The 12,808-nt window shown below is 34.0% G+C and overlaps 1 protein-coding gene across 1 annotated transcript; it reads right to left on the bottom strand.

Moving 5' to 3' along the window:
* Positions 1-3,010: 3,010 nt before the first annotated feature.
* On the bottom strand, positions 3,011-12,395 carry LOC108913039. Its single transcript, XM_018718499.1, has 3 exons — positions 11,969-12,395; positions 5,644-7,452; positions 3,011-5,341 (listed from the first exon to the last, which is right to left on the bottom strand). The coding sequence occupies exons 1-3, from the start codon at positions 12,036-12,038 to the stop codon at positions 3,108-3,110; spliced, it is 4,113 nt and encodes a 1,370-aa protein (XP_018574015.1). The 5' UTR covers positions 12,039-12,395; the 3' UTR covers positions 3,011-3,107.
* Positions 12,396-12,808: the final 413 nt, after the last annotated feature.

Genomic DNA, 12,808 nt, shown 5'->3' on the forward strand with positions numbered 1-12,808 from the left:
CCTCATGAGAATACATTTTTTAATAGTATGCTCTTATTATTACACAAATGCCGCAGAGTATTAAAAACATTGATTGAAGCGTTTCCATAACTAATTAAAATATTTTGAGATTGTATTGTATTATGTATTTTATTGTAAAATATATCAATTTGACACTTTAGAATGTACAGGGTAATAAGTGAAAAATAGACTATATTTTATTAAATGCCATAAACATATACAGGGTGATTTCTCTTTTAATTTTAGCTCAGCAAATTTGTTTACTTTAATTCATTTTCAGGTTTTACTGGTACCAGAGACCATACCCTTGAAAGCTCTCCAGGCAAAATAATCCAATGGGTTTAAGTCGGGTGAACGAGGTGAGTAACTTTTAATTCCTGCACAACATTTCTCTTTTTATTTTTTATTGGTGGATTTAATGCTGTGCATAATTATTTCTACATATCCTCTAACTAAATCACTCTCCACAAAAACATGTGGCTAATAAACGGTTCAATTTTGTATGTAAAGCGTGGGTTCCACATTTCTGTTGGAGGAGTGAAATGGTTGAATTAAAATACCACCAATTTAAAGAACTCTCCTCATTTCCGAGTTGTACCAAATTTCATTCGATTTCGTTCAATAGATTTCTGTGGTTTGTCAGCAGATATTTACTTTTTTCAAAAAACTGACGCCTTGCATTTCGAAAACTTGCTTCTGTGATAAAAGTTTATAGAGCAAAGTAAATATATCTGTCAATAAGGAATCTACTCCAAATTGGGAACGATATTGCGTTAAAATACCATTAAATTGTGTAAAAATATGCAGGATATTCTATTAACACAAAGTTAACTTCACCAAATCACTTCCTGAACTGATTTCTAATTCATAAAACTGCGGTTTATTAAAGTTTACCACTCTAATGAGACACTCGTAACCTATTTGTTCTTTAATGGTACCTACATGGAAAGAAATGTGTTTACTCTCTATAGATTTAGCTATTTTAGTATCTTGTTTTTCCACTATACTATCCCTCAAAGTAACAAGTTGAACATAACGAGGGCTCGTCAGACAGACACTCCTACAATTATCGATTACTTCCCAGAGGTTGTTTACATTCTATTAAATTATTCAAGAGAAATGGATTACTGACACATCTATTATTCTTTATTAAGGAATATTTCTGGACAAGCAGTGGGAATTTTTACCTCTAGATGGATAGCATCCCGGAATATGAAATGAGAATTATCATTTCAAAGAGGAATGAAGAAAACTAAGATCATATAGGAAAATGGTACTAGAGAAAATGTGCCAAAATAGAAACGTTAGTAATTTTTAAAATTGGTTAATTAAATGACACTTCAGACATCTTTATGAAAAAATACAATTTTCCTCGAATTATTTTATATATTAATAAACATTAGTCAGTTAACCAAAAGTTCTTATAAATTAAAAAACAATCGCATTGGATTGCAAACACTGTTCTTGAAAATACATAATAGCATTTTAATATAAAATTATTTTGTAGGGGACAACATGCATTTCTTTAAAATATTGTTTTTATAATTGTAATTATAAGTGACTGAGTGTTTTTGACTGAAATTATTAACTATCCGAAAGAAACAATATCTGTTTCTAAAAAAACATCATTGCTGATTGAATGTTTCTTTAAAAGACAAATTTTGTTTAATATCACAGTATGTACAACATGGTTAATTTAATACAACCGTTTGTTCATTTATATTCAGTGTCATTTGGACGCTAATTCACATAAATTAGAAAAAAATATCCGATTATAAAACTATATATAAAGCTTACCTCATACGAATATTTATATACTCCACTTATTTTTGAAAAAACTTCCAAGGCTTCTGATGTAGCTTCAGAACAATCACCACAATACATGTTTTCTAATTATTATTTAAACAATCTAATTTTACACTTCAAAGCTGTCAGGCTATATCACTATTTGGATTATTATCGGATTCGCACAGCGATAACTATTAACCGAAATTAATTATATATAACCAAATGCCACATGAGGTTTATGGCGAACAGGTAGCACCAAACCATGTGTCGGAAATAACTTGATTTCAATTTGGCACTGATGATTTACTAAAACAGGGTGAACATATCACAAGTAAAAATAGATCATCTGTGACGTAAATAAACAAATAACCTTTCGGGACGTCCAGAGAATAACTGTGTTCTTAATTGCAGCGGTAATTGTTTTTCAACATGTCTATGACCGATAAATAGTAACATTTTTAGTAAAATGTTTATCGCTGATGCATTAGAATGTAGAATTTGGGCAGCGCAAAAATCTAATATGTAGCTACAATACTGTAATATCGCCAAACTATAAAACTTGTTATTTGTGATGCTGATATCAGTGGAATTTCTCGAGCAAAATTAATAGGTTGGCATTGCGCTGCATTGCAGAAAGACGGAAAGAAAACTTTCATTCACATTTACGTTGAATGAAAATAATATTAATAAAAGGGCTAACACTACATTGATATTAATAGTGCAGGATAAATAAGTATTTCACGATTACTATTATTAATTTTCCTAAAAAAAGAAAAAACCGTGGCGACCCCATTGTCAAAATAACTAATATAACAATAATACTGAGAAACGTGCATTTAAATTTCATACACAGTTTTAAATAGAATGACTTTTGTGACATCTATAGGATGATAGCAAGCAGAATCTCTCCATTAGCATACTGCACCAACTAACAGACTATGTCTTGAGGATAGATAGCGACACTTTCTGTAAAACTCTTAATATGCACCAATGAACCCTTTACCTATAAATACACAAAAATATATAATATTTTATTAAGAAATTATTTTTACTATTTACAATAGTTTGTGTTTTATATACTTATTCTAAATTATAGTTTGAAATCATGGATTTCAGTAATATATTAATATTAATTAAAATATTAGGAAAACAAATTGGAGAAGGAAAACTTGATTAACCATACAATTAATTATGATCAGTAAAGTAACATTCATTATTTTTAAAAAAATCCGCCGAATAATTTTTCGTAAAATGCAATAATAACAACAAAAAATAAATATTAACTGACATATTGTTTGAATACAGAGAACTGCTTCTATTCATTGCTTCTTCTTCTTGTGAAGTCTGCGCAAAATCCACTTAGGTATCCTTTTAGCAATTTCGGCCTGCAGCTGTCGATACACCATCACCAACAAGACTGGCAGAGCTAATAATTCGTTGTTAAATAAATACAACCAACAGGCAACTATAAACATGGCCAAATCTGTCACGTAGTCGAGCGCCGTACGTACTTTTACTTCAGCTCGTGCCATGAGCTCTTCCTGTTTCTGGGTTCTACCAGACGGTGAAGAAGTCCTTGACCAAGAGTCGCTGTCAAGTGATTCCAGCCCTACAGACGTTTGAGTCATGATCTCACGTAACATTGGCCTGCGCTTCTGTTCTGGTATTGGAAGAGTTGTAGGGTTTGTTCGAAATGGAGAAGGTGAAGTTTTCCTTTCTCTACGCATAGGGGATTGTGATGTTTTTCGTACTCTCTCTTTGGGCAAAGGAGAGGGCGATGTTTTTCTTACTCTGTCTTTAGACAAAGGCGAGGGTGATGTTTTCCGTCTTCTTTCTTTAGGTAGAGGAGAAGGTGACGTCTTTCTTACTCTGTCCTTGGGCAAAGGAGAAGGAGACGTTTTTCTACCAACTTCTCGGCGCATGGGTGATGGTGATGTTTTCCGTCGTGGTTTCTCTACTTTTTTATTACTAGATTTTAGGGTGCTCCAGTTTTCTGCTCGGACTGGCGAGATGGATAAATTTGATCTGCTTGGTGACTTTCTCGGAGACGTTTCTCTATGAACCATTTGCTTAGGTGGCGATTTTGACAAAGTTCGTTCACGTTTTCTTTCAGGGGAAACTTTTTGATTTCTTGATGGTTCATGAACGGTTTTCAAATTCTCTTTGCTTGATTTATTTTCAATTACTTCAGTTGGTTTGTCATTATAACTATTATTAAAGCTATGAGTTGGTGAAGTACTCTCTATTTGTGGATCAGGAGCTTCGAAAATAGCTTGTGGGGTTTCAACATCTTCAGCTAGTTTTTTTAAAGAATCTCTGTCTAAATGTATTTGGGGATTACTCCTCTTCCTCTTTCCATAGTTTTTAACTATGTCCCCATAATGATCTATTACTACCTTCGCTTCCTCTTCATCTTTCTTTCTATCCAAAAGTTTTTCTGGAATAATAACGCCTGCTGCTGCAATCCCTGATATTTGCGCTACTGCGGAAATGCTGTAACCAGGTGCAACTTTATTTACACTTTCCGGAAGAATGAAGTCCTCTGGAATTTCCAGTTGCTTCGATAGTAGTTCTTTTTGTGGTAAAAGAGAAAATGATCTAGGTCTAGGTGTTGTCGGTATACTTGGTTGAAATTTATTTCTTACTGTTTTGATATCAGCTTCGCCATCAACTAAAGAGTATGATCGTTCCTTTTTTAACAGATTCGTAATATTTTGAGGAATAGGAGAGTGTGAGCGTTTCTTTGGTTTTTCTTCTACTTCTTGTACATATAGAGAAGGGATTAATTTGTTTTCATTAAGTTCTTCCTCGTAATCTGTTTTCTTTAATATAGGTTTAGGAATAAAATTTGGATCTGGAGGTTCTTTCCTTTTAGTTAATATCTCGAAAGGTTCCGATCTCATCCCAGGGTGATAAGTATCTACTTCGTCTTCATCTTCGTACGAAATTCGCCTAGACAGTTTTTCTCTGAACAGCTTTTCATCTTCTGACGATGGCACCCTGTCCTCTTCAGACGACTCAGAATCTTCTTCGGTACTGGAAACGTAATCTTCTGCCCATTTGTCTTCTTCGGCTATAGAAATTTTCTTTTTCTTATTCATTATTTCTCTTTTCATATCACTTGTAAATGGGAATTTGTGGAGACCGGTCTGCAAAATGTCCCCTTTCATTTCACCAGAACTTCTTAAACTATGTCTTCGTTGCGCCCAAAGTGTTTGTTGATGGCTAATCCCTCCTGCCGACATTCTCCTTCTTAAAGAATGTTGGCGATCGAGCCCAACTATGTCTTGGTCATCTTTAGAGTTGATGAGTATTTTAGGAACATCCATTGTGTGCGACTTATTCTCCTTAGCCTTTCTTTTCCTCTCCAACTCTGCTTCTTCCGCTTCCGCTGCTTGGTAGAATCGCATCATAGCTCTTTCATGTAAAAGTTCTGTGGAACTTGCTGAACTCTTTAATCCGTTAAATAAGGGCGGTTCAGCCCCTAATTCTGGAGCAGAAAGTGACATTGGGGGAGGTACTGAAATGTCGTCAAAATCAAAATCCGATTGACCTAAAACAAGATACATTTTGTTTATTTGCGGTATAGTTTTAGTTTTTTCTCTGTTTATTGGTTATTTTGTCAATGGTGAAAAAAGTGTTAAAATTGTTCAAATAAACCCTTCGTCCATTCATATAAGCTAAGCTGTGTTACTACTTGTCCTAACCATAAATCTAAACGACAAAAGATAAAAAATAAAATACCCAAATAAACGGCGACAAGTTACTTAAATATTATCAGTTCTTATTTCATATTGAAATCTTTAAAGTGTTTAAAACTCGAATTATTTAAATGTAGGTAATCGAAAAAAATACCTTTTTCATGTTCATCTGAGTAGAGGACCAACATAAATTCTGAACTTCCAGTAAAATTTTCATTGTTCTCCCTTGGAGATTTAATTTTACGTATGTCTGGACTTGGCGATCTGCTCGCATTACTTGGTGGTGGCGGTGGTGGTGATGGTGGCTCAATCTTGACTGCGTATACCTTGTGGTTAAACTGCTCTTCTGCCGCTGGACTAGGCGTTCTTGATTTGTCCGAGCTACTAGAGAGACTACTAAGATAGTTCGGTGCCAAGTCCGAATCCCATCTCATTTTGATATCAGGACTGCCGTATGCCAATTCTCTGGCCATTGAAGATCTATCGGACAGTTCGAAAATCTTTTTGTTTACCTGCGCTTCAACTTGCTTTCTAGTTATCAGGGGAGATGCTTCAGGAGTCTTTGGAGGACTCTTAATCTTACTTCTTTCAGGCCTTACAGGGACACCGGAATTTGGTATGTTCGAAATAACGTCCGGTTCACGGTAACCGTGTTCAACTCTCGATGATGACTGAGAACGAGGTTTATTCTTTCTCCGTGTTGCTATTGGGGTAGTAACTTCCTGCAGTATGTCTTTCGGCTGACTTCTACCTCTGGATTGTGGTAGTAAAATACCTCTCTTTGGATCCGGTATGAAGACAACTTCGGATTCTTCACTTGGATCGCTGACTCCATAGGGACTTTCTGCTTTGATTCTGAATTTGTATTCGCTGCCTTCTATCAAATCTCCCAGCATAGTCGTGAGTTGTCTGCTTGTTGCTGCTTTTAACCATACATTCCATCCGAGTCTGTAGTACTCAACTATGTAATTACCAATTTTGCAGCCACCGTCGTCTTCTGGTGAACCCCATGACAGTGTAACAGATCTACCAAGTGCCATCACCACTCTCGCTCGACTCGGTGGGGACGGTTTATCTGTAACTGTCACCAAAAATGATTGTGTGTCTTCCCCTAACTTATTCACAGCCTTGATTTGGTATTCTCCTCTGTCGTTTCTATGCGCTTCGTTCACTTTTAAAACTGACGACTTGTCAACATACTCAACTTCATATCGGTCGTTATTTTTTATAGATTCTCCGTTATGGCTCCAAAAAACTAACGGAGTCGGACGTCCAGCCACTGACACTTTTAATCGTATTAATTCGCCTATTTCGAAAAGCAAGCCGTCTTCATACTGCCTGGGAAGCCTTATGCTAGGAGGGGCTTCTACAGCTAACGCAGCTTTCGTCGAAACATGCCCAGCGCGGTTTGTTGCAGTACATTTTATTTCTCCTTCGTCAGACAGAGAGGTTTGGTGTACAGTCAGAACGCTTCTGTCGCTCTCTGTTAGGATCCTTATTCTTCGACTGCTGAATATCTCGAATCCATCCTTAAACCAGCACACTTTCGGGGCGGGTTGGCCAAGGAAGTGGACGACAAATTCGATTTTTTCGTTTTCTAAAGCAACTTTGTCTTCAAGTTCTTGGGTGAAGCGAGGAGCAGTTACGGCAGACCTTTGCAGTGTTACTGTTATCGGTTCGGAAAGTTCGCTGGGATCGGACATACCCACGGCATTTTCGGCGCTTACCCTGAATTGGTACCTCCATCCCGGTTCTAGTCCACTTATAGTTACTTCCGAGATCTGAACAAGCAGTGGAGCGGCGCGAACCCAGTGCGGAGACCCTGCTCTGCGATGTTCGACCAGATAGCCAGATATTGGTGAACCTCCATCACTAGCGGGTGGTGTCCAGCAGATGGTGACCAAGTCAGGTGTAGCTTCTGTCTCGGACACTAGCTGCGGCTTGCCGGGTCTTTGAGGACGGGCTAAAATATTTTATAGTTAATAATTGCGTCGGATAAGTTTTCAGCTGCATTGCCAGCAGAAAGATAATATTTAAATAGAGGGATTAGCACTCGTGTTGTCTCCTTGATAAGAGGTATGTCCAGAAAATAACCAAACTTTTTGAATTTCGCAATAATGGAGATATACAGGGTGTTGTTAAATGAAGTAGCAAAAATGATACCAGTGAACGTAGAGCCAAAAATAAGAGGATTGAAGTAAAAATACCTTATATGAAAGTTGCACCCCTGAGGCAATATACCCTTTTAAAGGAGAGGATTGAAATTCACATTTTTTTTTCTTTAACATGAGGAATGCTAGAGACACGAAACAACTTGGGATGAGCATCTTATTAATAAAGAAACAACTTTTCAATATGTGTTCGATCATTGGCGTATTTTAAAAAAGAATGAAACAGTCAACCCCATTGCAATATTTTATTAGAAATTCTTTATATGAAGCAAATTATTTATTTAAAAATATTTATTAGGACCTCTTGTAATTTTTCGATAAAACCGATAGTTTTCTGGTAAAAAAAATAGATGCGTCATCGTTTACTAAAGGGGTAATTGCAAAAATTTGTAAAAATAAAGTAGGCGGATGTCATAACAAATAAATTGTGATTTATCATATTAATAAATTGACACAAAAAAGAGACCAGAGTTTTTGCGAGACAAATCATGGTTATGTCACCATGACAATGTGCCCGCGCACTCAGTTTTGTCAATTCGTCCATTCCTTTAAAGGCCATTTCAAATGAAACTATCCTTGACTGTTTCGAGAAATGGAAACACCGCTAAGAAAAGTGTGTGAATGGGGGGGGGGTAATATTTTGAACGAAATAAGAACAAATAATGTATATAATTAATAATAAAATTTCAAAAAATAAAATTCGGTTATTTTATCAACAGACCTCGTATCTACACATTATGTAATCTTAATGTAATAATAATCAAAACCAAGGACCAAGTTTATTCGTATTTTAAATAATTATGTAAGTATCTAAAATATGTCTTCTAAAGACAGAAAAAATTATTAAAAGGTATGATATTCCACAGAACTTGTAAGAATGTATTTTTTTATTATAATATTAGACATTTTTTTGCATAAGTACCTACTTAATTTATTTTATTAAAGAATATTCTTCGACTTCATTCTATAGGATATTTAGAAGAATTTGAATTTGCTTGGTACCTACCTTTAAAATAAATTAAATTTGCGAAAATGTAGCTCATATTTGAAGATAATAATTTTAGTAAAAAAAAAAATTAATTTGTATGCATTGTATAACAATTCATTTTCTATAAAAAGCTTGCAAAATAAAACATCTACAATTCCAAAACTTTATGAAAAATCTTATGACATGAGTTAATCACACATAGTCAATATTTACATTGTCTGACTAACTGCTCTTGCAAAAAATATTCTATAATTAGGTTATATTAAAGTGAATATTCCACAAGAAAAATCAAATGTCTAAAAATGAACTGACGTTCATACAAATTTAACTATGTCTTCTTCTATAAATAAGATTGGGCATCATTTTTATTTATACGCTCACGAAACATTAACCTTAAAAAATAGTGGATCAGATCTAATCTGTAAACAAAGTTTTATTTGTAGTCTTTATTAAAAGTGACCAAACGTGTTGTCGTAAAATTGTTCGTGTTTGTTATGGTTACAAGAACAAAGAGTTTTGCCTTTATAGGATTATGGTGTACGTATAGAAGTAGGAAAGCTACGATTGTTAAAAAACTGCAGAAGGGTCATGCTGATGTGTGAATAGTTGTTGGTAACTGTCACAACAATTAAATAAAAATCATGCCAGCTACTAACCTAAGTCGAAACTAGGTAGCCTTGCATCTCCAAAGCATTTGATTAAGGATCCTGCCCAAAATACAAAATGCCAAATAAAAAAAATAAAAATATCATTGGATAATAATTATGTTCGAAATATAGCCCTAACAAAATTATTAATATAACGACATACGATTTGTATAGAGTATAATTATAATGCTTGCTCAAGATTTAATGGTTTTGCTTCACAAATTAACAAAAAATTGCCTACTAGGGTCTCCAAAGTTAATGAAAACATATACAGGGTGTCCTAAAGTTATTTTTGTAGGTATCATCTCGGAAATGGGTGGAGATGTAAAAAAAATCTTTACAGAAAAGTTGCATGGTTTTACAAAAATCCTAGAATCATTTTATTACATAATCCCCAAGGTAACTAATAAAATTGTGCGACTGAGTGACTTCATTTCTTCTTCATTTTTCTGTAAATTTGACTTCCTGTATATTTTGCGATTTTACGATTATTTGTAAAACTTCAAGTCACTTTGTATTACATTACCCATACCTAAATACAGTGGTTTCGGAGGTAATTGATGTTAACATTTTTTTAAATTTTATGGTTTTAAAAGTTCTCAAAAATAAACGCAATTCTCGGTGTGTGTTCCTGTCCTTTAAATTGAAAGACAAAGGAAGTCGTTTACCTAAAATCATTTGATGTATTGATACAATTTATTTGGTATTTGGTTGGAGACTTTTCGCCTTCTTCCCATCGAACATTGAGATATGTTGAACAGCAAAATGATTCTATTCCAAGAGCAAAGAATGCTCGTCATAAGCGAATAACTAGAAATGAGGTAAATTCTGTGAATGCAATTGCTGCCATTGAAATAAATCTATTACATACAACTCAGTTTGAAAAGTTGCTGAAGAAGTTGGTATTAGCAAAAATATGAACAAAGAATTTTTGTCCACAATAGATTAATTCATAATGTACATAATAGAATATTTATGATATGTTTAATGAAAAGTGGATGGATTTTTTCCTGTTGGGACATTTATAACCAGTGATTTATGACATTATGCCTAACAGATAACAGAATATTTATGGAATAGGTACTCGTATAATAATTGAAATATGTACAAGACAGATAGGAGTTGTATCAAGTCAAAAATAGTCTTCATTTTGAACAGTATTTATAATTTTTATTTAAAAATATGTTATAATTTTTTTTAATTTTTAAATTTTTGTAATACATCAGTTATCCCCAAAACCACTACGTTAGCTATAGAGAATGCAACACAAAGTGACCCTTACATTTTACGTAGAATTTTAAAAAAAGACAGAGAATACACAGGGTGTCTCATCTAAAAAATACACTTTATTTGTCACTCTTTGTGGCTTTTCTAAAACCATACAACATTTGTATAGAGAACTTTTTTGCATCTCCAACCATTTCCGAGATTCTTCACGATAAGTGGCCTCTTAAACGTTTCAGAGGAACCAAATACAATATGACTCTGAAATTTTGCTTACAGGGGTTATAAGATATGTTCTCTTCAATGAAAATAATCTGAAAAAATTGAAACTGTGACACCAATAATACATAGGGTGTTCCATTTAAAATAACGAAGTTGACAGCTACTTCCGGTATAAACGTTGATGGCATTATTTTCATTGAAGAGAACACATATGATACCTCCAGTAAACAAAATCTCAGAATCATATTGTTTTTGGTTCCTCTAAAACGTTTAATAGGCCACTTATCATGAAGAACCCTGTATATAGTTAATTTGCAGTTAAATAAAAAATATTTACACGAGTATAGAAGTTACTTAAATCCATTACTTAGATAACTTGATTATTTTGAGTAATATGTAGTTATTTTTATTTAAAAAATAGTTTTATGTTCGCACATGGAAGTAAGTTCTTGTATGTAACCGACCTATATCAAATATACTCGTTTGTGAACAATTAAAAATGAATGCAAAATTTAAAAGAAATAACGAACTATTATTTTTCGAAATGTAAAAATTAAATTTAATACTTTCTTCGGACTTTAAACAGTGATCTTCCAGACACATTTTGAATTAGGACTTTTTTGTTCAAATTTGAACGAGCAGTAATCTCTAAGTAATAGAGAAATTATAAATGCTATCTTTTACCTTTTTAAAACACAAAACAAGAAATATATACTATTCAAATACGTAGGTAAGAAGTAAAATAAATTTAAGACTTGTTAAAGTTAGATTTAAAATAAAATTTTGATACATCCACATCCACATATTGTAACATTTTTTTTATTTTTTGGATAAAATATTCTTACCTACCTTTCGTAATGACAAACTGAAAAATTACATTATATAAAAATATACCGAGTATTTACTTATATAATTCTTGTTTTAATAGGTACTTAAATGCTTGGAATAACTCTGCCCGTATGTTAGGGACTTAAAATAGAACTACTACTTTTTTTAAGTACAAACTTACCGATTGACGACGCCTGATACGATCATTTGATAAAATAATAATAATAACCGTGAAACCAGTGCGATGCGAGTTATGCAGATAAAAATATAAGCCAACACACTAACCCAAAGCATCCCAAAATAACACTGGGTCCACTACAAATCCGTAATGACGAACGGCTGTTCAAAACTTAATCAACCAATCAAACTCTCAAAATTAAGCAATCAGTCAAACATTACCTGCGGCTTTCCAGTGTACTTGCTTCTTATTTCGGGTGCGGGGATGGGGTTTGACATGTGCGTTCCCCATAGCACACTGCCATGTCACACGAAATAGCCGCAGAGAGACTCAGCCCAGCGCGTATATTTAGAACTACTGTGCCAACATCCACAAAGGAAAATGTTGTACTGAGATTATAAACGAAAATCGAATTAAATGCATCGGCATTGGACGCGTTTTCTTCATTCTTAACGAAATTTGCCCAACGGGAGCAAAATGTACGGGTAGTTCATGATTTTAGAGGAATAAGATGCACATAAAGCGTTGACAAATTGCTTCGACGCGGTGATGAAGGAGTCTTTGTTGTTCTATTTATATTCAATTTGTCTGAATCAGATTGTTCGTTACATTGTTGTACAGGCCTTCGGATATAGTTCACCGAATAAACAATTGGGTACTGATTCTAGATCTCGAGGAATGTTTTTACAGCTGCGTAGTCGGCCATATGTTGGCAAGTTGCGCATCTAAATTTGGTTTATAAATAAATCGTCTAGACCTGATGAATTTTTGAGATGGTTTGAAATTGTAGGTAAAGTAGAGGTGCAGGAGTTCATATCAAATCTTCTCAGTCAAACCGTCAAATCTTTGTTTGAGTTACGAAGTATGACTGGTTGCATGAAATCGAACTTTTCTTATTTATTTTTTTTGACTGAAACACAGCTGTTACTACTGAAGTAAAACATTCCATTACAACTAAGACTCTATAGAAAAGAAATTCCATTCCCACTGCAAAAGAAACTAAATATAATTTGGCCAAGAAAGTTAATTTCCGGACCTCGATATTAGAAACTGTGGTGAAT

This window comes from Anoplophora glabripennis, unplaced genomic scaffold, assembly GCF_000390285.2.
Source record: "Anoplophora glabripennis isolate ALB-LARVAE unplaced genomic scaffold, Agla_2.0 scaffold485, whole genome shotgun sequence".
In the NCBI taxonomy this organism is placed as follows: domain Eukaryota; kingdom Metazoa; phylum Arthropoda; class Insecta; order Coleoptera; family Cerambycidae; genus Anoplophora; species Anoplophora glabripennis.

Bases quoted from the DNA above. Each gene is read 5' to 3' on its own strand.
- LOC108913039 (XM_018718499.1), bottom strand. From the start codon at position 12,038: ATGGGGAACGCACATGTCAAACCCCATCCCCGCACCCGAAATAAGAAG. The intron at 7,453-11,968 runs GTAATGTTTGAC...AAAATATTTTAG, and splicing joins AGTACACTGGAAAGCCGCAG to CCCGTCCTCAAAGACCCGGC. The intron at 5,342-5,643 runs GTATTTTTTTCG...ATCTTGTTTTAG, and splicing joins CTCAGATGAACATGAAAAAG to GTCAATCGGATTTTGATTTT.